The 26,149-nt window shown below is 43.1% G+C and overlaps 1 protein-coding gene across 4 annotated transcripts in view; it reads right to left on the reverse strand.

The window, feature by feature from the left end:
* Positions 1-26,149, reverse strand: part of NEDD9 (neural precursor cell expressed, developmentally down-regulated 9) — a 79,226-nt gene that overhangs the window by 16,051 nt on the left and 37,026 nt on the right. The window contains exons 1-3 of one of the 4 annotated variants that reach the window (XM_076330535.1): positions 25,350-25,371; positions 9,227-9,271; positions 7,988-8,425 (exon numbers count right to left, since the gene is read on the reverse strand). In XM_076330535.1, the coding sequence (XP_076186650.1) occupies positions 7,988-8,419 (432 nt within the window). In that variant the 5' untranslated portion in view covers positions 8,420-8,425; positions 9,227-9,271; positions 25,350-25,371. Of the gene's footprint in view, positions 1-7,987; positions 8,426-8,692; positions 8,746-9,226; positions 9,272-25,349; positions 25,412-26,149 lie in introns of those variants that run through there. The other 3 variants (XM_076330533.1, XM_076330536.1, XM_076330534.1) reach the window with 3 other exon arrangements.

A 26,149-nucleotide genomic window follows, 5' to 3' on the forward strand; every position in this document is an offset into this window, starting at 1 on the left:
AATTTTGTAACTGACAAGATTTTACTGCTTTTTTTTCTTTCTTTTAATGATGCTTTTGTGACCTGATCCTGTTCTCACTCACATCAACTCTAGGGCTTTCTGCCAGTTGTGTTATGAGCAACATTTCTGCTTGCTTCAGTGGAACAGGCTTGGTGCTGGCTGGCCTTGAATTGCAAGGCTGACTGGGAAGGGGTATTTCCTAGCTTCTGGTGGAGTCATTCTTGCTTACAAAATGTGATTAAAAAGAGTCAAACCAACACTTCTGAGGATGTCCCATTTTTTTGAGAGGAAGAGAACAAGAGACATGAACAAAACATACCCGTTATTATTAAATTATCAGCATTTTTAAGAGAAGTGTGAAATAGGATACTTGTCCAATACGCTTGCTAAGAGTTTTACCAGTGCCATCCCCATGACAATTACTCATTTTTAGACAGACAGTGACATCACCATTTCTGCATGTGTTGGCCAACAGGGCTAATGAGCTGACACATTACAGTACTGGTGATAGAACAGGCATGCACTCTGAAATAAATGTCTGTGGATAGATCTTACGGAGAAACAAAATCCCCAAATTATTGTGTGATAAGTTCTTCTAGTGGAGAAATACATTTATCTGATAAAGCATTCTCTGGAAACCTGCGATTAAATTTGAGCTGGAGTTTTGATTAATGAAAAGTGTGTGGTGAAACTCAGCACCTCAGCGTTTTGGTATCTTGCCCATGATAAATACTTAAAGCAGCGTCTTGCTTTGGCCATCCCAGTCTGTCTAGACTTCCCATTTCAAAAAGGTTGTCACACGAGGAACCATTTGGCAAACATGCACTTGTTTTCTATGCTGATAATACTATGGCTGTCTCGTCTCAAAGACAGAAGCCTAAATTTAGGGTACGTTTGGAGGAGGAGAGGAAATGAAGAAAAAGGATGAGAAGATGAGGTGCTGGGACAGGTAGGGCAGAGGACAGTCTTACTGTTGTGAGTGACATGAAATCCCAAAGGGTCACAAACAATAAACCAGTTTGGTTCAGTCCAAACAACTTATTTTAATTCTTTTGAGGAGCTTCATCTTATTTCTGTTATTTCTTCCCTCCTATAATGAATTTTTAGATGGAAAGTTTTTTGCGGGGGGGGTGGGAAGCTTCATTTGGGTATTGTTGAAGTAGGGTATTTCCATGACTTCTTGTTTCCTTTCAAATATTTTCTTTCTTCCTTTAAGACATTTCTCAAAACAGATCCTTCCCTGTCACCAGTTGCAGCTTTGGTGAATTGGCATTTCCCAGTGGGAAAAAAAAAAATGGCTGAGATGAAACATTGCCAAAGAGTTTCAATTCCACAAGAGTGCTCTCGGAGGTACACTTGGGCAGAAACAATGGAAGTGTCTCTAATCATTTAGGTTGGGAACTATGTTGCTCTGAGAGAAGTAGGCAAAGAAAACCTTCCATCAGGAAGAAGCTCGATTTAATTTGATTTGTAGAGGCTCTATGGCTCACAAGCTATATTCTGGCTCCGTTTCTGTATGGGTTTCTCGGGGAAGCTGTACAGACAAGTGCTCCTATTAACTGGTGTTTAGATTAGCATAGCTTGCTTTGGCAAGTTTATGGAAGATAGACACCTTTTAAATAGATATAAACTCCATCCTTAATTGTCTGTTGCATCTATATAATAATTATACCAGACCACAGTCAGGACTGATTGTGCATATAAAAAAACTGTGATGATAAGACCCAATGGGAATATGTTAGTATCTTTTAAGGATTAGGGAGGGACTGTCTTATGCAAGGTTTCTGTCTCCTAAGAACTTAACTACATTAATTTCACTTTGATTCTATTCTAACAATCTGTTTTGGGAGAAAGCTTAATTTAGATTAATTTTTTTTTTAAAAACCGATGCAATATTACTACTGCTATTTAAAAAAGAAAAATGGAAATGTTTCATGCCAGACATGTGGAATGATGATATTCTGATGCTAGTTAGTCTTCCTCCAAAACAGAACATCTACAAAAATCATTGAATGCCTGCAAAGCCTTTAGATTTCAATAGAACTATGTTTTCTGACCGTCAGCAACCTGTCTTCATCTATCCATTTCCTATCTCCAGAAACCACACTTCCTCCTTATCATGAGATTCACTTTTTGAATAATCAGTTTTCCACTCACGTTTTCATAAAATGCTCCGCTGCTGTGCTTGGGTTTTAGTACTTACAGGGAAATTTAGATTACTCAAACTTAGTGTTTGGTTAGTGTGTTTTCAGATGTAACCAGAGGTCCAGTTAGGTTTCTAACCACCAAGAAAGAGCCCATAAGCTTGCATTTTTCTTTTTATTATTATTCTTTTTTTAGCTAAGGTTTGATCCTGCACTTGTGCCTGTGCAGGCAGATTTGTGTCCCTGGGGACCTCAGTTGTTGGATGAGATTGCAGGACTGGCCTTTTTTCTGATACTACAGGGAAAAAATGCATGCCTCTGGTCTACAAATAGAACTGATTAAAAAGAGCTCTGCGCTTAGGGAGAAACAGGGAGTAATGTTGAGCTCATATGTTTGCTCAGCCTAATAAAATGCAGTCTTTTTCTTAAAATACTTCTCTACAAATCACATCAGTGACTAACTACTGCTTACTCTGACTTGTGGATGAGGGTTTCTTCACTCTGGTTTTCATGGAGATCACTGAGGATAGATTAACTGCACAGGCTTTTTAATCAGTAAAATGGCTTTTCTCCTATTAATGTCACATAGAAAGTTAGAAGTGAAACTCCCGAGTCTAAGGAAAAGGCTGTGTGCTGTTTTTACCACTGAGTTTGCATTTAACTTGAGAGAATTTCATCCTTTAGAGTGCACTTTGTGAAACAGAGCACTGAGTGTTGAGGTATGTGTTACCATTACCGCTCCACTGAGCAAATTTGCTGTGTGTTCAGCACTTTTAACACTGAAGCAATATTTTGTTATGAGGGATACAAATCCCCAAAGTAGAATTTGTAATGTGAAAGCAGTAGAAAAGAGGGACTATAAGATGACTGTTTGGGCCATTTAAGTAAACCATATCACAGGAAGCTGTGGTATTTCAGACTTGAGGGTAAATGGGGACGTTATTCTATCTTGGAATGTAAATACATTTTGCCAACAAACTACAAAATATTAGATATGCTCCTGTTGTTTTTTGATGACAAAATATATCTGCCACACAACTCTTTACTATGCTTAATGTCTCTTCTTGCTTCATAAATGTGAAAATAGGCAAGAAAAAAGATAATAATGTAAAGGCAGGCTTATTTTTGGAACAAACGTTATATGCTGCCATTTGTTTCCTCACAGCTAAGACAGTACTTGTTTAATTGGAAGGGAAAAACGTCCTAACGTGGCTAACTGGCTTCTGCTACTGAAGTCTGTGCCACAACTGTCAGGGTGGTGCTGCTTGTGGGGTGGTGTTTCCACTTTCTCATGGATTCAACCAACATGACTCTAACACAAATAAAGACCAGGGAACAAGGTCCATTCCTTTAGCTGTGGTTTACCCAAACCTCCTGCTGAAGGCAGTGAACTCTTGAAAAAGGTGGAGGTCGCAGGATGGCGGGGTTTTCTGTCAAGGGCATGTTTATACTTGGAAATAGGTCAGGGATGCTCGCGTGTGAATGAGAGTTCCTTCCCTATTCTGCTTTATCCACTTCTAAAAGGTGGATAAATCTGAGTGTTTCCTGAACTGTAAAGTTCTAATTCAAACAGACCAACAAACAAAAAAGCTGATGTGTTCCAAGTTGGCATTAATCTCTGTTTGCCTGAGTTAGTCCATGCCTTGTGGGACCTGTGGTTCAGGGCTGGTAACCCCTGCAGTGCAGCCTCTACCCTGGTCGGACAGCTGTGGTGCATCAGCCTCATATTCTGTTTTGTGCTGATTTCCCTTGATCAAAAGTTTTCCTGAAAGCTACTGGTTCCTACAGAAAGCTTTCAGAATTTGTCAAAACTGTTTTACAACAAGGAAATGTTTCCCTTAAACTTTTTGGCCAATGCTATTTTCAGGATGGCAGAGACAGCACAACAGATCCGTTAGGGGAAACACTGAACCAGAAAAAGAGTGTTTAAATTACAGTGGTGACTTTTTTTACATGTAGCTTTCCCCAGTTTAAAGCTCATGTGTGAACTAATGATTAATCACAGATGCAAAACAGACTTTGTGCTTTGACAGCACCTTTCCCAAAGGATGTTCTCAAAGCAGTCTGTACAGAATGAATTCCCTCATAATTACCCCACATATTTTGCAGATGAGATTGCTGAGGTGCAAAAACACCACTCGAGACTATGCAGGAGTCTATGGCAAAGATAAAACCCAGGTTTCCGGAATGTCAGATTTGTTTGAAGGCTCCTTCTCTTTGCTGGTTGCAGCAAAAGAGAGTAAGTTTGAAGGCAGAGCACAAAAAGAAAGAATAAATTCTAAGATACAGCTTTCGTATCTTTATTCTCCTCAGACACTCTTCACACTTAGGGGTGTAACCATTTTGTGACTAAACTTGCAGCACAGCTATAAAAGCTTGGGGCTAACCAAGGCTAATTTTAAACCATCCCTCATTATCTCTGTCATTTGTAGGGTAAGTTTTAGAAGGTGGTATTTTTATTTGATAGAAGGAGCCGATACAGCTCTGCTGTCAACAACTAGCTTGGCCAGAATCAATTCGTCATTATAATTACCTGCCTCAGGACTCCTTTTTGACTTGCGTTGCCTTTCGGGCTAATGAGATGTGTTACCTCAGCACAGCTTTATAACATGCCTGCTGTTGATTTACTGTTGCTTGAGGCTAGACAATTCCTGCCTGACAGCAGCTCCTAAGCTTTGCCTGTAAAACTTGTACGGCAGCCAAACCACACATTTGCACAAAGAAAACAGGCAAACGTGCACAGAAATGGATAGGATAAAACTGTTGCTTGGTCCTGCTTATAATGGTGTCTAGAGGACATGGTCTTCTCTAGCTACTGCTATGGGAAGGGAGAAGGCTTACATATAGGACGACAGCATAGCAAAACCTTTCAACGTCCTTAAAACTGCCAAAATGTACAGCTTGCTGACCAGCCGTGTCTGCTCATGGAAGGAGGCAGAGTGGCTCACTTAAGCCATTGGGGCAGGTGTCACAAGTCTGAGAAAAGAGATTCATCATTTTGGAAGTCAAAGCAAAGATTCCCAAAATCAAATCTTCAAGATTTCCGGCTTTCCTTAATACTAAGGATTGTTTTACTGATCCCTAGAGGAGGAGGAGGATTTGGAAGACAGACTGTTTCCTCAGACAAAGGAGACAAGTGCTAAAGTGCTTCCCCTTAATTAGGCTTTTCTTTCACAAAGGCATTAGCAGATAGTTGCAGCTGTAGCAGTAAAAATCAGTTTTTGCAAAGTTATGATGATAAAGAATGGAGTATGTTTTACCTCAGACTCTTCCCTGATTGAAAACCTTACAGTTCTCTCGTCTATCATGGTTTCAATCCCAATGGGCTCTTCTTAGTGTAGAACTGAGCACTTCCAAGGGACCAGAGACATGTCTGCCTCTGATCAAGCAGGACACTGCCATGAGGTTTGCCATCCAGCAAGCCTGCCACTAATACACAGTGAATATTGAGTCTCAGGACTCTTAAGCTAAATAAATTTAAAGTCAGGATTAAAGCGATCCTATCCTAAGTAACAAGAATTGGTTAGTGCTAAGCAGGTTGGTAGCTACTTTGCTGAGGGTAAAATGCTTTGTAAATGTGCGAGTTTAGTTTATTCTACAGTTGGCAGCATAGCCATTTGTTTTTATGCAGCATAGCTGACCTTTCATAGGTTGCACGGAATTAAATGAAACAAGTTATAAGTCAGCCAAATAAATGGTCTTAATTTTCTGAAGTAGGTGACTTGAATTCAGAAAAATGCATATTCAAACTTGCTGAAAAATTTCTAGGCAGAAACTTAGAGAAAACAGGTGCTTTCGTGCCTCTGATTTTTGCATCTCATCAAGAAGTTTGCACTTAACTGAAATCTTTGTTTTAATTTTCTCAGTGTATCTAGGGTTTTAACACAGTCCCTGTAGCAACCAGGTTTATGCAGAATGTCCTATTAGTTTCAGTGGAGGTGGAGAGAGGGAGAAGAGACTTTTCATGCAGTTGGAGAATTTTTTCCTTTCAGGCTTACGCTGTGCAGAGTACACACACCCTTGCATTATGCTAAGTAAACTATGCTAATGGTCATGTAATAGGCAGGTCAGGTCCTAAAATTAAAGTACATAGCACTTATTCCGAGCTAGTATCTTGGGATTCCCAACAGACTTCAGCACAGCTCTGCAGTATGGTGCATCTCCTGTGGCCCAAGCTGGCTAGCTGAGGCATCTCTGCATAGCACTGTAATGTTTCATGCAGACATACATTAAAATGTGATCTCTTCTGTGCTGTCACATCAATAGGCTATTTACCAGGTGTTCACTAACTACCTTGGAGGGTATCTAAATGCTACTGTGGATAGGTAAACTGTACTGCCCCTGAAAAAGATTTCACTCTATCTAGTCTACAGAGAAAGGAGAAAAGGAGAGAAAAGATGTGAGATTTCTCAAGAAAACCCACATAATTGCTCCAACAAAGATCCTATCTCTACCTGTGCAGCAAGTGCAATTTTCTCATTTTATCTTCCTGCACACCCTACAAAGCATAATTGTGGAAAAGCTGAGCAAACAAACCTCTTTATAACTTGACTTGGAATGATTTCACAGATCTTTTCCTCTTGCTCAGAAGGAAAAAATCCATTTATTCTTATCAAGGAAAATGAAATTATAGCAAGGAAATAAAAGCATCAGAAGACATCTTCCAAAGGCCTGATATTAAAAAGGCTGAGTTGGGGGTGAGGCAGGGGAAAAACCTGAAACAGACTGTCTTTCCAATCTAAATTAGGAGATGAAAGTTTAAACCAGTCAGGAACTTCCTGACAGAGACGACATCTGCTCACATAAACTGGATATAATACTATGCTTTAAGCTCTAAAGGTAAGGAGGATGCTAATAGCTGGAGCTGTTGAGCTGGGAATGGAAGGACTGTAGGAACAACTTCTTGGCTTGGCAATAAGGGGTCTGGAAGGCCGGGAGAATCTCCTTTCTCCCTCAGGTACTTTCCCTAACCCTTTTCAGCCACGAAGGCACTGTGTGCCACCAGGGTGCCTGGCACGTACCCTGTGAAGGTAAAATTGAGGGAGTGATAGGAGATGGGGAGAGCCTGAGAGGGACAGAAGGAATAAGGGGGGACCCACATAACGCAACACCTCTCACTGGAGCTTTGGGAGCTCTCAGCTGCTGCAACAATGGCTGCACTATGGAGCTGTTGCAGCTCCCACTTTCAATCAAGAAATTTAGCTGTAGATAAACATCAAGTGCACTCTCATAAACTTTAGGTTTGGTATTAAAACATCCCTCACTATAACCATCCTCTTACTCCCTCGCTCTTCCAAGTATGGCCCTTGTCTCGTCAATCACTGCTTTCTCTTAGTAGTTTAGACCCATCGGGACTTCTGCAGCAAGGCAGTACATCATTTTTAATTAAACAAAAATTACTTGGGCAGATGATGTAACTGTTCCTTAATTTGTGGGAGAGTTGATCTTACCGCAGTAGCTCTCTTTTGAGCGTATAATGCAGGAGTGCCATAGGCCAGATGTGCTTCAGCCTCCCTGGGGAGCCTGTGAGGACACAAGATCACATACTTCCCCTCACCTTTAGGAGCTGCAATAGCACAGCTCTGAAATGCTCTACTGTGTATCTCAGCTGTGAATTAAGCAAGCTGTTAAGAACTGGGCCTTTCTTTTCCTCCCACAGCAGTAAAGTTACTGCTGTAACTTTATATAGTTAAGATACAGGAAGGATAAATATATATATATATATATATACACACACACACACACACACCCCCCACAGGCTATCACTAGACATTAACCATTTCATTGGTGGTCACCACAAGTGATCTGCTTTGGAGCTATGACATGAAAGCAAATGCACGCACCTTGTTAGTCAAAGCTGGACCGTCAATACATCTCTGCATGGAGGGTGGCACCTGGTAAATATCTTGTCCCACTAGACCGTGACCAGTGGGTATTTGGTAAATTCCCTGATTCAGATGGGAAGGTGGCACTTGGTAGACAGGGTCCCGTGCTGAGGCATGTGAGCTTGGCACTTGGTAGATCTTTTGCTGGTTGAAGGATTGATGCATCAATCCTGAATTGGACATATCCTGGGCAGGACTGTCCTGTACCACTGGACCTATCAGGAGTTTCACACGGTTGCCTGGAACAATGCCTTGCCGGCCATGTAAGGAACAGAGCCACCATCCCTCGAGACCTTCGGTGTTCTGTTCTATCACCGTCAAAATGTCTCCTTTGCGGAAGGCCAACTCTTCTGCGCATTCAGGGACGTTATCGTACAGGGCTCTTGCCATAAGATTCTGTGGAGAAAGAAGGGCAAGACAAACAAATGAACAAACAAGCTAGAATTTTTCTAAAACTTCAAGCACATTCTAGGGGGAGAGAAATAAGAACTGAATTTGAAAAAGAAGTGTGCAGGAAATCAAAATAACACAGAAAATAATGCAGCACAGAATTCCTCTGTCCCAGTTTGGAGAAATGAGAGGCTTATGCATTAGCAATACTGCTAGTGAGAACTTTTCCAGTAATACTAGGTCAGATAGAAGCTCTTTACATGGTCTGTTCACCTGGACAGAAGTCAGGAGAGTTCTGCTCTTGGCATTGAGATTCTCTTCCTGTGACTGGGGGCTTGTACCTTCATCTCTTGACATCGATTTCCCTATTAATATGCTCTGTGTACTGCCACAGCTAGCCAGCTGATATTTAAAATAAAACTTGAACAAGACGCTCAGGGACATAATCCAGAGCAGTTGTTTCCAAACATTTTTACATTTGCAGGGTCCCAAAAGACTTTCCAGTAGAGGTGCAGATCCCATTAGTGTAAAGACAGTGGGCTGGCTTTTCTTAGCTGCCACCTGCAGGCTCCTTAATGTCAGGGATCTGTAGACCACCTTGCGAGGAAAAACCAGCCTAAAATACAAATTGACAAAATGTCATAGTTTTTGAACTACAATGCTCATGTTGGTATGTAGCTCTGTGCCTTCTCATTCTTTCTGTAAACTTCCTTGGTGGCACAGTGCAGCATAGCGCTAGCTTAATAGGTAAAAAGCTTCCTCCCCCCTTGCTGCCTCAAAACCACCACCACCAAAAAAAAAACCAACCTCAAAGGATAAGGTTCCTCAGAGTCCCACTCTCTGTAGAAAGATCTAGAAGAGAACATTATTTAAAAAATGTGTCCAGTGACTCCAGAGGAGTCATGCCTTTGCCACTGGGAAAGCTGTACCAATCTATGTGGGCCTGTCTTTATGTCAAAGAGTGCAAGAATTTAGGTACCAAACATTACCATAAAGTGCGTCTATATGTAACTTGGGAGAAGTCTAACGGCAGCCAAGGAGTGTCTTTGACCTGTGTCAACATATTTAAGCATACTTATATGCGTTTTGCTTGATGATGTCAAGTGGAGCAGTAATACTAGTACAGGGAACTTCACACAGGTCTACCCCCAAGTATTTGCCTAGTGTTTCAGGCAGGCTTTGCAGCTTGCCCTGACCTCCGTTTTGTTGTGGCTATGCTACCAGCAGTACCTCTGCTAAGAAGTTTTAAGCCAACTCCGAGCTGATGTAAGATTGTGGTCTGTGAGGTACAGATGTGTTACTAACAAGCGCCATCTCCTCTCACGGATTGAATCAGCTCCCTTCCCTCTTTCTTTACAGGCCTGTATGGCACATCCAGTTCTGAATAATTGGCCAAGCTTAGGTATTCGATGGAAAGTAGGCAGGCTGTCTGTACTGACGTTCTTGGACCCCTCACAAAGGCCGTCAACACTTAATTTCTTGGCTCTGGTGATGTTTCCAAATGCATTGGCAACAACTGCTCCATGCCTGCCTGCTTTTCGTTGAAGACAGTCAGCAGAGACGGTTATAAAGTAATTGTAAGCACTTGAAAAAATATAGGGAGCCCTGGATCTGGAGTATTCTAGCTAAAGTATTTGGATGTAGTACACACACTGAAATGGTGCTAATCCACTGTAAGATAGGATATGCAGCTGCCTTGAAGATTTATCTTCCCTCTCTTAAAGGGACAGTGTCAAGTACAGTTTAGTGGTTTTATCTGTCATATTTATCCTCCTTCTTGGATATAACAAAACTTTTTTTTTATCCCCCACTTGTTGTATCTTGTCCCATTGACACACACTGATTTTTTTTTTTCCTTATCTCTGTGCTTCATCAAGACAGCAGAGTTCCATTTGACCTTGCTCAGTTCAACTTTTAAGTGTAGCATACGGCCAAGAGGTTGTATGAAGGACTGACTGGTGGATGGAGAAAGGGGAAGCTCAGATATCACATAAAACGTAGATGAATATGCTTTTTCCAAGACGTGGTGTTGAAACAGGGTACGTGAGATCAGTTTTCTCTTCTCTGAATGGGGGATCAGCTTTCAAATGCATGAGAAACACTGGCTTTGCCTTTCATCAGCACCATTAGTGAGGTCAGTATAAATTAAGCTTTGGCTTGGAAAAGCAGGACTGCCATTTTGAACTCCCATGTAAACAGCAGCACTGGGGCCCACTATTCTCTCTGATGTACGTCTACTCAGCTCATCAGTCAACAACACTAAGAAATGCGAAGAGAGATAAAGCAGGGAGCAATTTTGTCCATGCCTTGGCAGAACTGTAAAATTATTCTTTAGCATGGTCAAAACCAGTGGTCTCTTCTTGAACACTACATCTATGCTCTTGCCGTGTTGACCTGGCTGCTTAGCTGAGCCCAAGGAGCTCAGAAAAGAAAAGCTCCTGTCTAGTCTGAATATTCAAGTTAATCTCTTATCTTTCTACATTTCTTTCTAATTCGTCTTTCACAGGCGAAATCTACTAACGTGACTAGCCCAGCCTGTGCAACTGACTATTTAAAGGAGACTTTTGCAGAGGATGTTGTTTCAAGAAGGAGGAAGATTACAGGGGGGACACAAAACAAGCAGGCAAAATCAACAATAAATGCTTATTCTTCTATACTTTGGTGATTAAAGGTATTTGAAAAGCCTGATTTAGCTTCTACAGCAAAGCAATTCTTGGAACAAAGCTGGAATGGTGGTAGAATTAGAGCAGATAAAAGTTCCCATGTGAATTTTTTTTTTTCCAGTTGCTCATTATCTCTGTCCCAGTGACCTTCCCACCACCTGGCGTGCAGCATGTTAATACTTTCTGGATGTGCTTCAAGAACTACTTTGCTGCAAACAGCTTCAGATTCTTGTTGTCAGTGTTAACTCAGGCACCAGCATGTGAATTATACTAATTGGTTGCCACTTGTTTCACAGCAATTTCCCCAAGGCCTTTTAAATAGCCCAGAGCCATGCTACCAGCATCAGTCACTGATGGAGCAGTGAAGCAGGCAAAATATTCCTCCAAATAAGCAAATAAGCACTGGGACCACAAACACTAAGCCTGTTGCTTGTTGCCAGCAATGTAGGCACTGTTCCTGCTAAGCAAACCTTCTGTGTCTTCAGTATTTCCCTGACTTTGTTCTTCCTCCACAGGATTTCTTAATATGAGCTTCAGGAACAATGGCACTGTTGCTTTCATTAGTCAGCTGAGTCAGTCTTGAGAAAAATGAAATTGTCACCGCAGAAGATCATCAGGAAAGCTTTTGAAAACCACAGAGGTACCTTTAACCTGCTGTGGTGATCAAAATGATAGTCTCTACTTTTCCACACACAGAAAGAAGTCCTGATCGAAGACAACCCTCAACACTTGTAGGCTTTATCTGGATTGATCTGACAAATTCTAATAACTTTTGGATACTGTGGGCATCATAGCTCACATCTCACAACACTCTCTCTCATTGGACTCATCAGCTGGGAAGGGTTATCTGGAATTAATTGGACTTGCTTTTAGAGGCATGGATCTGTCACTCATCTGTCTGTGAAATAGGCACCAAAGAAGCACTAACATCTGATACGAGAAGGCAAAGGCACTGCAGTGACCTTTTTGTATGACTAAGTGCTAAAAAACCCTCATCCATTTCCTAAACAAATTGGCAATAGAGAAAGGGCTGATGAGAAACTTGCCAGTTGCCAAAACAAGCTCCAAGACAAGCTGCACAGAAGTCCCTTTATATTTCTAATACAAAGAGGAAAAAAAAAGGAGGGCAATAGATTCAGAACTACAAATTCAAGTTATGTAATGGCAGGGGAGAAACGATCTGATCCTAGATAGGGAAAAAATTTTGGTTTGCCATAGAAATCAGCCATGCTTCATAAAATGAACATACTGGCAGCTACCACCTTCTTTAAATAAGATTAAGGATGGAAGTCTCTGTTGCTCTCCTTCGGTCCAATTAAATCAGCTGCATGATAGGTGCAGTGGTGCTCTCAAAATCTGAAAGTACCTGTGGTCTATATACAGCTCCATTCTCCTGAGCCCTCTGTGTTACAGCAGCCATACTCCAATTAATGAGTGCTTCTCTACAACTAATCCCTGACTGGAAAGATTCAGGTCAGCTTTTGTATCCTCAAGCCTTGCTAGTAATACTGGGATGTTTGGAAGTTGAAGCCAGGGTCAGGCCCCCACTGTGTTAATACTCTGTACAGGCAAAACAAAAAAAAAAAAAACATTTGTTCTCAAGAAGCTTAAATTCCTCTTAACCTTGGCCTCTTGAGTGCAGTAGAAAGCATCTTCTGTAAAATCACTGAAAAAAAGGAAGTTTTTCAGTCTTCTGTTAAATAAAGTGCTACTCCAGACACCAGCAGGTCAAAGCGAAAGGGAGCCTGACCCTAATGACTGCTACCTGGGGATTTCAGCTAGAATGTGCTGGAGGAAAAGGCTCAGCAGACTTTGTCAATGCCTTGTGTCAGAAACTGTCTAAAAGAACTAAAACTGGAATGGATACTCTCTAGATTAAATGCAGATTACAGTGCCTGTGGTCCCAACATTCTACATTGGTTGAGACAAAAGTAAAGCTTTCAAGCTCTCTCTAGGTAAAGTAAACCTGCGATTTTAAACTTCTGTCCAAATTTTCCTTTAATGCCAGCTGCAAGTCCATTAGATAAACCGTGGAAAGGTGTAATTTGTATTCTCTGCACACCTTAGATTCTTCTCTCTTTTTGTGTCCAGGATGCATGTCCTAGTAAAACCTGACTAAGAGCAAAAGATGCTGCCCTGAAAGCTGTCAGCTGTTCTACTTGGAGAACCTGAAGCAAAAAAAAGTACAACTCTAAATTATTTTTCTTCTCAGATGCTGATGGGATTACAGGCCAGATTCAGATCCATAAATGAGGTCTACTATAGAACAGTCAAAGGTGTCTCCTCTCTTCTTAATCGACTGCAATTGGTGGTTAACATGCCTGCAGCTGAATAAAGATGCATGAAAACACCTTGAAAAATATGATCTGTTTTGGTTGGCCTTCTCTGCAACGAAGGGAACAGATAGAATTCTGTAATTCGTGGCTTGGAGGATGAAAAGGCTGTTTGTTGATGAGGCTGAGTGGCGGAAGAGGCAAGAGTTAAGGAGAGTGGTGGAAACATCTACTCTTTCTCTTAGAGTAAACGCATCCAGTGACGTGGGTAACAAGAGCGTGTGAGGTGCCCACAGCCATGGAAGCAAACATAGGAATAATAAATGACACGCTATGAAATTAAATACAATGGACTCTTTAAGGGCTGAGTGTTGTGGTGCCAAGCTCCTAGTGTAGGGCTGCTGACTTGACTCCTCAGCCAGCTCTGCAATGAATGAACGCTCGAGGAAAAGGTTCAACCAACCATAAGCTCGAAGAATTTCAGTCGCTTCCCTCAGAGGTGCAATATGAGGATGTTCCAGAGCACGCAGGCTTGTGGATACTGATCCCTGCTCTGTGCTTGGCTGGTGGGGTGTGTTCTTTTGTTCTGCTTTGTCTTGTTTTTAAATACTGCTTCCTATGTGTAGAGTTTATGTGAAAATAGAAGCAGGGAAATCACCGTTGCCCTTAAACTGAAAAAGGGTGGGACCCCTTTTTTCTATTATTGGATAAACTGTTTCTTAAAATGCAAAATGGCTTCTCTTCTATGTTTAGCTAGCTTAGGTAGAAGGAAGGAAGAGAGGAACAAAGGAAGGAAAGGTAGGGAGAGACACCCCAAAGGAGTGTATGCACAAACCAGTAGCTTCACTTTGGTTGGATTTATTTTATGTGATGGATTATCCATCACATAATATTTTTAATAATTCCCCTCTCTCATTACCCCTTGTTTGTGCTTTAGGTTTCTTTAAAATTAATCACTGTCATTCCAAAGTAAGCTTAAGCATTTACGTACCCTTGTGGTTGTAATAGGCCTAATAGTAATGATTTGCCTGTGAGACTGAAGAACCGATCTGAGAATCCAACAGAGTTGAGTTTTTTATTTTGAGAGAAATAGTTTGACTACAAGCAGTACTGGTAGAAGAGAGGGAAGTTCAGGCTCTGTTGTGCCTTCTGACAGAAGGGCTTCAGTGCAAGAGTCATTGGACAGTTTAACATTGGTGCTTTTTAACTCCCATCTCCTTTTCTGTTTCTCACTGTCACTGCCCCTGAAATAAAGAATTTATTGTGCTGTGTTTGCAAGGAAAGAAACTATTGAGGCACAGTAGGTAGCAGGTCTATCTATAAGCAACTTTTCATGATGGCTACTTAATACAAGTTGACAGAGGCCGCTGAGTAAGACATTCAGCCTTGAAAAATGTCTGTTGCTGGTCTCCTCAAATGTGGAAGAAGGCAGTGCAAGCAGCAAAGGCAGTATCTAGTACACCGAAAGCTGCACTGGCATGTTCTTAGACATGTCCCTGTGGGCACTGACGTGGGGAATGGACTGCAAAATGGCACCTTGCTGCTTGGCTGTAACAGCCCCCACATGTGTGCAGACCTGTAACAGCTAATCGCTAGCAACAAGCTGTGTGCAGGTACTTACTTCTTATCTTTAGCCAATAGCTATGTAGAGGAGGCAGGAAGCGCTACCACAACATGTATGAAAGAGCTCGCTGCACTACCAGGGTGTTGCAGTTACCACAACTTAAGCAAGAGGACTCTGAAAGGCCCTTAGCATCTCATTCAGACTGTGGGTCTGCCTGCTGGCTCTGGGAACTGTGAACTTCCTTGGCTCACAGCTAATGACAAAAGAGGGAGCCTGGTTGCAAATGCTCAGCATAGTAATGTTTCAGTTGACTCTTAGAGGCAAAGCCCACAATTCCACTTTTTAGGCACTCTCTTGCTTTCTTCCACCAAAAAAAAAACCCAAACAAACAAGTTTTGTTTTAGTGCAGATACTTTTCTGGTCAAGTGTTGCTAGCCCAAATAATTACAAGTCCTGCTGGATGGAAATTAAGGCAGTTTTCCATGCACGGATTTGGAAGGCTGATTTTACAGCTAATGAGAGAGTGAGCTATGAGGTTAACAGCCTGAGCAGAGCTTTAAGGAGGACATATCTTCATCCACCCTAAGTATCCTTGCCGTCTAGTCCCATGCATCTCTGGAAAAGAGGCTGTCAGTCATGCTAAAGTACGCCAAGCTGCCTAGAGGTTGTGATATGGAAAACCTTGGGTCTGCAGGGAAGAAAGGCAAGTGTCTTATTTCAGTGTTCCACCAAGCTGTCCCAGCCCCTCCGTCTGGCCTGAGAGGCCTGAATTTCAGAGTTTGTTCTGGATGGGTTTTTTTGTAGTGTGACCAGTTACGCAGAAAGTAACGATGAAAAATGGGAATGTCCCCTCCTTACTGGTTCACATTGGGTAAGCCGAAGTAGGCATTATGGCTACTGGATGCTCTGGATATACTCAGTCAGTTTTTGCAAGCACAATACTCTACGCAGCAGGGGTGGCAGGCAGGCAGCGAGCAGACCGACTAGGGCCCAGGCACTTCACACTCCTGCTCAAGATGCTGATGCGATCCATCAGTTTGCCCAAGGCTGGGATTCAAATGTAATGTAAACATGTGAGCGAGCGAGTGCTCTCTGGTCTGAGAACACTTTTTTTTTTTGTTTCAGCATAACTGTTCCATTTTAAGCAAATAGGAGATATTTGTGTATCCAGTTTTTTGCAGGCAGTTGGCAAAGTACTTTGTGAAACTGAGGCACAGCGGTTAACCTGCAACTTAGGAAGGAATCCAAATGCATGAATCCAAAAGAAGGAATTAGGAGGGTGGAAAAGGTGGGGAGGAAGTAAAAAAGGAAAAATGTGAAAATGAAGGTTAGAGCAAGAGATCCTAACTGAAGCTTTGGCCTGTGTGAATAAAATACTTCATTGTTCTGCACTGAGTGCATCAGCTCATTGCTGTGCCTGACATTTCAGACTGGACAAGTGAGTTGAAAAGAAAGTTTTCTGTCTCTGTATCTATTAAGAGCAACAAAAAGATAACTCTACATTGGCTAGAAGGACAATAAGGCCAGGCTTTGTTTGTTTGGATGATATTCTTTTGTCTCTTGATTGAGTTTTGGGTTTTGGCTTGGCCAGTTTTGTTTTTAGTTGGGGGGGATGTGAGGTGTGGGAGTGCTGCTCTGCTTTCCTGGGCATTACAAAAGTAATCATAGAAATATAATTTTAGGTCAGATGTTAAATGAGGACTTGATTTACCCCTTCTGTTTCTGATCCAGTGAAAGATGGATGTATTGTGTCACAAACACCATTTGAATTGCACAAAACCTCTGAGGTGCTCAGTGAGCATGTAGGGGGAGTTTAACAGAAGTGGAAACTCCCTTTTAATACATAGCAACCTTCTGTTTGGAGTCTGTGCAGTGAGATGCAACAGGTCATAGCTATGCTAAAAACCGGCATATCTGAGGTAATACTCTTTCGCTCAGCCCTGGGGAACACCCCTGAGATTAATGCATGCTGCTCCTGTGTTGTCAGACCACCCACCCTGTTTTGGAGCTATCATAGAAGGCAGATATGGTTAACGACAGTAACATTTATAGTGAAGCAGAGCAGGGATCCACTGACATATCCTGATCTTATTCCCCTGCCCTCTGAGTTTCTGGGGTTTTACAGGAGTGCTGAAATACCATTTTCTTTTGCTCTTTCTGGGAATGCAAACCACATCCCTTGATTTACCTTCAAGACCTATTAATACTTTGGGAAATTCCACCACACCCTAACTCGCAAAGTTTTCTGTGTATGTTTTACCCTCATAACCAGTTTCCTTTCCCCCCACCCAAGGAAGGGTGTGATCTAGTTCCATGACTTTAAAAGGCCTTTTCAAATCTGTCTGAGGGCTGTGTGCCTTCTGTGACATCAACGGGGGGGGGGGAGGAGGAAAAAATAAAGCATGCAAACAATAGCCTTAGAGTAAATATGATCTCACTGTGATTAAACTGCAGTATATCAAAATCAAAAAGCAGATGGAAAACCTAACCTCTTTCCCTCAGGCAAGCAATTAAAAACTTAATGAAAGGAGATCGGATGTTGAATGCTTAAAAATTGAAGGAACAGAGCAGAAGGGGGGGGGGAAGGATGGAAAGAAAGAAAGAATCCTGAAACTTGTGTTTTGAGTTCTCAGTTTTCCATTTTCTGGCATTTGCAAGCAGTCTTCTCCCAGACAAAGTTTCCTTAAAAAAAAAAAAATAAAACCCTCCTCCCAAATTTAACCCTTCTCTGTGCAGCTCTGGGGAAACAATCACAACTCGATTGTCAAGAAACCATAGCCATGTAGACACAGGACCTCAGTATTGTCACCAAATTATTTCTGTCTGATGTCTTCAGCTTTGGAAAGTATGATTTTTTTGTTTGTTTGTTTGTTTTTGTCTTTAAGATTTAGAACTTAGCTGAACTGGGACATGCTCTTCTTTCCCCAAGTCTCTCCAAAAATTCTCCATAGAAGGGAAAGCCACCCTTCTCTGTCACTTTAGTGTCACCATCTGGGATACTACACAGCAGCCGCAACTTGGGACACCCTGAGAATCCAGCTTACTGAAGAAAAACAAGCTTGGGAATTCATGTTTCCAGGCTCCTGCCAGCCCTCAGCAGGCTGGTGGGGGGACAGGCAGCAAGCTGCCTGTGAATCAGACACACTTCCAGGGGAGCAGGGCCTGGCTGGCAAATGAGGCTTGCCAGGGTTGGTCAGGATCTTCTCCATACCACAGGGCACTGGCCAAAAGTCAACAAGCCTCCCAGAACAACTCGATTTTGGGAAGCTGACATTTTCTAGGGAAGCATACCCCTGGAGAAGGGAGAGCGAGAGTGTGTGGGTGCGTTTTAACCAGTTATAGTTACTATGCTTAGTCTCAGGCTGAAATACAACTTTAACTGTATTACTGATCGCATGAGAGATTGGTTTGTGCAGTTTCTGGGCTGTGAACAAGATAAAGAAGTATAAGCAGGGAGAGAGAAAAAAGAGAAGATATCTGCTTGTAAACTAGGCCCTTCTATAACAATAAAAATTGGTTTATTACCCTAAGCATTTTAGCTGGATGTAAAGTCCATAGGATAAGGGCATTCATGATCCTACCTACTGCAAGCTGTATGTTAAACAGAGAGTGCACACTTCAAGTTGTTTTGTACTTAACCCTTTGGATCAAAAAACTCCTTTGAAAGAGAATCACTGAATTTTCAGGGTCTGTATTTTCCTCCCCCTGCCCTCAAATAAGCAGGACATTCATTGGAAGAATTGAGATTTACTCCTAGGATCCTTCAGCGTTTTCTGAGATTTGTTGTCACCAAATGAGTCACAGTATTGCTCCTGCTAAAAATTTCAACCTTGCTGTGAATGAGGCCTGCTTAAGAAAGGGCTTCTGATGCGCCGACTGCATTCCTGTAGAGTAAATCCATTCTTATTACTCTTCCTTTTCTGGGCAGGCTAATCCACTCTGACTGTGCATGAATTGTTTTTAAAACAAACACAAAAATAGAAAGGCGAGAATGGGCCTCATCCCTATAGAGAAAAAAAAAAAATACACAATTTTTGTCATGCTATGCACTTGAGTTTCTAGGACTGCAAACTATAGCTTTAGCAGTCCTGTTTCTTGTCAAATGCAAGCTATGTCCAAATCTGCTGTGGAAAAATGAACTCCTTAAAATTAAGAGAGTTTCCACTACTGTAATGTCTAGACCAAAAGGCAAAAGAAAAAGGTCACTTGCCAAGAGCAGCCTGTGATAGACAGGTGGCAATATTTAAGGGCTGTACTCCTAGCTGCTATAAAGTGATCCAGCTTCACTGATACTGAGAGTTGCAGCCAGGAGTACCTCTAATGGCAGCTCTACTCAGCAGTAGCCCGACTTAACAAATACTGCTGAATACATGCCATAAATATTCTTTTGTAGTACAGTCCCAGAGGACTGTCTGATCAATCCTACTGAAGACCTAGCATAAAGCATCTTTCAGCAGTCAGAGTGCTGTTGTAACAGGTAAATGTCCATTGCTTTCCTGGATGCTCAGAGAGCATGTATTGCATAAAGAAGCATCTTGAGAAGTGACTTGCACATTTATGATTCCAAACATCACTGAATGTGGGCTCCTGCAGAGGTGTGTCGACTTTAATGTCTCAAGACGTTCAGCTACTTGTCACCATCAAGTGCAGCCAGAAGCGGGAACAGTAGAAGATAAGGGTTCTCTACCATTGCTACAGCTAAGGCAGACACCTGTGCATGCTCCTCTTAAGTGCTTATGTTGCTTTAAAAATGAAATTAAACTCTAGATCTTAGAGACAAGCGGGTTCCTAACTGCTGTTAGTATGAATGGGATTTAAGTACATAAATGTTTGCGATAAGCTAGTCCAAAGAAAATAAGCAAAGCCAAAGTGACTTTACCTAGGCTCCTAAGTGACCTAAGCCCATCTATTGTATGCAAGTCATTCCCATGCCCCTAACATCTTTGATAACAGCAATATGACAAGGAGGAAGCCCTGTGCTCTAGTCATGGTTTTCTACTCTTTGTATGCACAGAGGCACAAGGCTGTTTGCTATTTCCAGATACTGAGGGAACATCCTCTTCTCCTGCACTTCTGTGCAAGAGCAGGACCTCATGCTTGGCCAAGGACTACCATGAGTGCAAGCTCTTTGTGAGAAGACAAATAGGTTTCTTGTCTCCTACTGTTTCTGAAGCTGGCCAAAGTAGCCAGTAGGCACACCCATTCCAGTAGTGGTGCATGGAGGTGTGTGACTCAGGAGAATTGCCTCATTCCAACTTTTATTTGGTTCACTAGGTGCACCTGGCCTTGCTGCAATGATTCTGGTATTTGTAATGGAGCACAGGCAGTTCAATAATATAAGCTTCTCCTGAGCCACCACACGTAGGAGTTCAATGTTCAGTGATAAGATATCAGTGCAAGTATAATCTTTTCTAAACCTGCTTGTTGCTGTGCTTGAGATCATAAGATTCCAAAGGTGAGTTTGTACGTGGTCTCATGAATTGTGGTCCAACGCTTAACGAGTTCACAATAACGCTTCATGAGACTTCTCCAAAGACTAGCCTGTATTCTGCAAAATGGTGGTTATCGGCTTAGAAGGGTACAGAACTCTCCTGAAATGTACTTTATGGAAACATCTTCTGCAAAGGACAAATGAATGTCTTGCTATTAGGCAGTTCTCCTGCTCTCGGATCCGGTAGGATCGCTTCTGATCAGGTCTTTTGATAGTATGGCACTGTTTGGAATAACTAATGTTGGGTCAAGGTACCTCAAGGCAAACTAACAGTTTAATGTGACTGCAACCTCTAGCAGGACCTTAAAAGCACAAGCAAAACCCCCAGATTAGTATCCAATGCCTCTTGTACTATCTAGGGTCAAACTGAATTGGAACTACCAAAAATATAAGGAAGACTGTTCATGTGGCAGTTCTACTTCCCCATCATATACTAGGAACTACTGGAGAGAGACAGATTACACTACCAGTTTCTTGATGAAATAGACTTACAGCTACATTACTCATGAGCAGCTGTTAGCATAAACCCATAGAATTTTAGAAATCATGCAAAAAAACTGCACGGTGTTAGCTGTAACGCTTTGTGATGGCTCTTCCTCTGAAACAAGTCCTGTAACTTCCCTAAGCCTCAGCACCTCCATCTGTAAAACAGAATTAACGGCACCTTGCTATCCTACCAAGTCTTTGGAGGGCAAACAAATTCTATCGTGGGAGTTTCTCAAATACCCTGAGGTATTGAGGCACTTACCTCTACTAAGTATACAAATACATACTTGACCCAAAATTGGAGGCTTATAAGCAGTACATAAGTCTACGGGGGGGCAGGGGGACAGGCAGGAGGGGAAGGGGGGCACACAGAGGCCACAGTGGGGAAGAGTGGGAATCTGAAAATGACAGTGGCCCTCCAAGCTTTGGGTATGAGCCAGTCCTACTGCTACATCTCACTAGTGCTGCTGCTGATTTAGGCCTGACCCTGCCAGACTTCTGCCACCTCCCTTCCTTACACACACAGAGGAGAGAGAAAAATCACGAAACTTCCATTGCAAATTCATAACAGTAACAGAGACAGCACAAACTTGGACAGTTCTTCCCTTGTTGGTTTGTTCATCTAGTATTACCTTTTATAAGGTTTTACAGTTCCTATTTACTTCTAAGTTTGATTGTCACCCTGTGATCACTGATACACAAAAAAAAAAAAAAAAAGAAAACAAAGAGGAGTGTGAGGAATAAACAAAACAGAGAGGATTTGGTTAGTAAAGTACAGGCAGTCCTTTTCCCTTGACATGGCCCGACACTTAGTCTTTCATTGCCAGGGTTACAAGCAGCTTTTCACAAGCATTTCTGGTTGGGAATATAGTATTTCTTCCTAGTGACACTATTTTGTTTGTCTTGGCATGCAGGCATTGTAATCAAGTCTATATATTACAGGACTGTGCCTTAGCACAAATGGCAGGCATTTCAAACCCTATTTACTTAGGTTTCTTCCTTGCCCAACAAATTGTCTAAAAATACATAATCAAGACCTCATACTTTACATCTACGTCATTCCTTTTGGCTTAAATGAGGTAAGGAATGTAGGTTTTTTTTTTTCCCTCTCCTCTTTCACTAACTGTTTGGATCTTTTAGTAAACAGATAAGCCCCCTTTTCTCCTTCCCCCTCTTTTTTGTCTTGCTTGTGAACAGCCAACAAGCTACAAAAGCCTTGTTATGATAATGTCTTCTCCCTTTTGCTTGTCACACTTCTATTGCCCGAAATAAGGGCATTGGAATTGCTGGCCAGATATATCCTCTCCATGTTCTTCTCTGATCATGGTAACCCACTGGTATTTCTGTTCCTACAGTGTACATTTTAGCTGTAACTGCTTCATCCTTGGAATCACAGTCTGGGTTTGGTTTCAGAAAGGGTTGATCCTACCTTCTGGATTACAGAATACTGGAATAGCAGCACCCTGTGAGAACTTGATGGGATGCAGTTTTGTGGTACATGGAGGTTTAGTGCAAAAGGATGCTGTTGGCAATACCCCAGTTCTTCGTATGGTGACAATACAACTGCACCCTACAGGAATTAGTTTCTTAAAGTAGCTTTTAGACAAGTAGGACTAAGAAATGCTCACAACCAACATACAAGTATTTGTTATGCTTAACATTACCTATGGCTCAGTTAGAGTAACTTTTGTGTTCTCCAATATTTAATTAGTACATGAATGGTAGAACAGGATCTAACTTGGGGTCAAATTTGTCTTTGCTTTAAACAGTCACATCTTCACTGAATTGCACACAGTGCACAAAAGATAGACAGAAGCGTAGAGACGTGCGTAAGGTAAATTCTGAACTTGCTGAAATCCACAGGGATTTTCCCACTGGCTTTCAGAGGACTCGGACTTCAGTATTATGTTGGAAGAATGTTTGAAGAGTGGGATGGACAATAAAAGAAACTTAGGTGAAAGAAAAGAGGGAACAAGTTTTCAAAACCTTTGAGCAAAAAAAGGGCAGACTGAGCAGCAGAAAGGATTTCTAGACCAGAAGTGATCTTGGGTTTAGTCACACTGAAAGTGAAGCCAGGAGTGATGGAAAGACGTACTCAGGGTCTCACACACGAGTCAGTTCCTGTTCTGTCCAACTGTTAGTACGCTAATTAAACTATAACAAGCATCTCAATCATTTCTTTAAATGAGGCTTTAAATGAGGACTATCACAATGAAAGTAAAGAATGACAGGCCCCAATATAAGACCAGGAGCAGTTAAATAGACCCAACTCTGCACCTGGAAGCTAAGCCACCTCTTAAGCAACGGTATGTCCCCAGGCAGGCCATGAGCATGCTCTGTTCCTTTATTTTCTGTATACAATAAAAACTACAGGACTTTTGTTTTCCTATAGAAAATGAAAGAAAGAAAATACAAAAAGAAAGAAAATAACAGAGACTGAATGAGCAGGTATTTTCTTTATATAGGGATAAGAAATAGCTCTAAGGATGTTTGTCCTAGTTAAACAGTGTAAGTAACTACTTCACATTTCCCAGGAAAAGTAAACACCCTAGTCTGACAAGAAGGTTTTTGAGGCCAAAACCCTCATCTCTTTTTTTTTTTTTTTTTTTTTAAATGGCTTGGTCTGTCTTTGTCTAGCTTTCTCTGTCTAGAATTACGTAATCACAAACCCAAACCAAAATGCTCATTCCAACCAGACAGGGCAAAGGAAACATTACAGAGCAGGAAAGCCTTCCCCCTTTTGAGCCACCTTATCGGTCCCTATTCTTGCAGTGCCACTGGGCTACATATGAAGCATGATCTTCTTGCAGTAGAGAAAGGCTAGATGGTGACATGAGAAGTCAGGAAACTGTATAACTATGCAGGACCATTATTTTGCCACTGGGATACAAGTGTCGCTTAACCATGGGCAGTTGGAAAGCAGTTTATGAGCTCTGGACAGTGACACTGCTCTTTTACCCCCAAGAGCCTGATGTTTTGTGGCAAGAACCGCAGCTGTTCTAAGCAGGTATAAAGTCTACCTGAACTGATTTGAGAGGGAGTAGAAAGGGACAGGAGACTAATTTGATCTCAGACTTCAAATCAGTCAGTTGTTTGAGACAGAATTTAAAAAAAAAAAAAAAGCCATCAGATCCAGATCAAAATTTTCAAACTCGGGGAGTATCTTTGTCTGTCTCTCTCTTACATAATTTCTTTTTCCTGGTTATTCTTAACCACCATGAGATGGAGAAACTGGCAGCAGATTTGAAAACTTAACTCTGAACTTTCCCAAAGGTTGGTTATCAGAGATCCTAAAAGCTTAAGCTGAGCTCAGAGATATAAAGAAAAGCACAAAAATCTGTGTATGTTTACCTAGGTATCACTTGCCTATCTCATTCTGCCCACGTTTAAGCCTTATACAATGTTATAGTTTCAGGGCTCTCTTACACTACACCACCTAAATTCAGTAAGAAGATGGACTTCACTTCCAAAGCAAGTTAGTCTCCAAGTATATAATGTGTGACATTTGGAAATCACCTTTTTATTGATGTTGAAGTTATTTTTGGCAGAGGAAGGAAAGTTTCCCTCCCCCCCTTTTTTTTTTCCAATCACACAACATTACGGTATGTCTGTACAGTAATCTAATGCCCTATGGGCAATTCAGTACCTTGCCCAGACGTTTTTAAGTAGAGTAATATTAGGATGAAAGCCTCCACATTTGTGTCTTCTGAAAAAAACCCTCTGGTAAAAGGTTAAGCTAAAATCACTTATTTTATTTAATGTGGGAAAGGGGGATAGGCTACCCATTTTTTTAAATATACAGTTGTGTTTTGGTTTGGGTTTTTTTTTTTTTTCCTTGCTTGTGACCCATCAAACAGACCACCCTGAAAAACTGCACTGCGAGAACAAGACATTCACAAAGGGCTGGAAAACGGGTGAATTACATCTCGGGGAGAAGCAGCGATACCTGTCCCAAACCGATGCTGGGCATCGCGTACAAACCCGCCTTTCCCGGGATACGGGGCTCACACCGTTAGCCAGCGCCGGCGTAAGCGGGAGAGGCGCCGAGCCAGCGGCCGGGCACCCGCAGCGCCGGGGGTCGGGGGGAAAAGCCCCTTCTCCCCCCACGGCGAGCACCCCCAGAGCACCCGGGGGCTCTCCTCCGGCTTGCCCCCCTATCGCCGCCCCCTCGTTCCCTCCCCCCCCCCCCCGGGCACCTCCCTTGGGGGCTCGGTGCCTGGAGACCCGGCGCCGGAGCAGGCGAGGGGAGGCTTGGCCGCCCCGCCGGGCCAACAGCGGTACCCGCTTGCCCTAAGGGGTGCCGAGGGGAACCCCGAACCGGCCGCCGCCCGCCCCCTGTCAGGGCTGCGGCCCCTCAGCGAGGGCCGCCAGGGAAGCCGCTGACCAGCCCGTGAGACTTTGAACGCCCGCCCCAGCCCCAGGACGGCGCCCGCGCCCCCCGCCGCCGTCTCACCTTGTACTTCATGGCTGCGGAGCGCTGAGGGGGCCCGCGGGGCCGCTACACCGCCTCCCGCCGCACCGCCGCCGCCTCTCCGCGCCCCGCCGCCAGGCTACCCCGCTCATTTGCATAGCGCCCCCTCATTGGCCACGCTCGGGGACACGGTGGACCCTCCCCGGCCCCGCCCGCTGCCTTCCCCCCTCCGCCCCCGCTCGGTGCTGCCGGTGGCGCCGCGCGCGGAGGCCGTTAACGCCGCGGCGCTGAGGGGAGCGGGTGCGGCCTCGGCCTCGTCGGGGTGAGCGGGTCCCCCCTTCCATGTGGAGGGAGAGATGGCCCCGCACAGAGCGAGGGCTGACAGGCCTGCTTCCCGTGACCCGGCGACTCGGCCCGTGCCGTTTCAAAAGCCGCTCACCTCGAGTTCTCTGTATGAAACGGACACTCGGAACAAAAGGCCTTCTGTCTGCCGCCCCCGCCCCGGCTGCTGCCTCCTGTGCTGGGGGATTTCTGGGCCTGTCAAGGTTCAAAGCGTCCGGGCTATTAGTGAAGGCAGCTCTGGGAAGAGTGGCTTTCAAGTGACAAAGTGGTGAGGCACCAAACACGCCCCTCGCAGCCTGGCCTGGTCTGGGGTCTGCCGGGCCAGAGGTTGCTCTGCCAGCCGGACTGCGCAGAGGGCCCTGTGTGCTGCCAAACCTGCCTGCCGCTGTGAAACCCCTTCCGTCCATCCTTTCCGTCATGGCCTTTTTCTTGTGCAGCTTCTGGAGGGGTTGAGTACTTTGTGCTGCTCCAGTCTGTCTTTCCGATCACTTTTTGTTCTC

Source organism: Aptenodytes patagonicus, chromosome 2 (genome assembly GCF_965638725.1).
Source record: "Aptenodytes patagonicus chromosome 2, bAptPat1.pri.cur, whole genome shotgun sequence".
In the NCBI taxonomy this organism is placed as follows: Eukaryota; Metazoa; Chordata; class Aves; order Sphenisciformes; family Spheniscidae; genus Aptenodytes; species Aptenodytes patagonicus.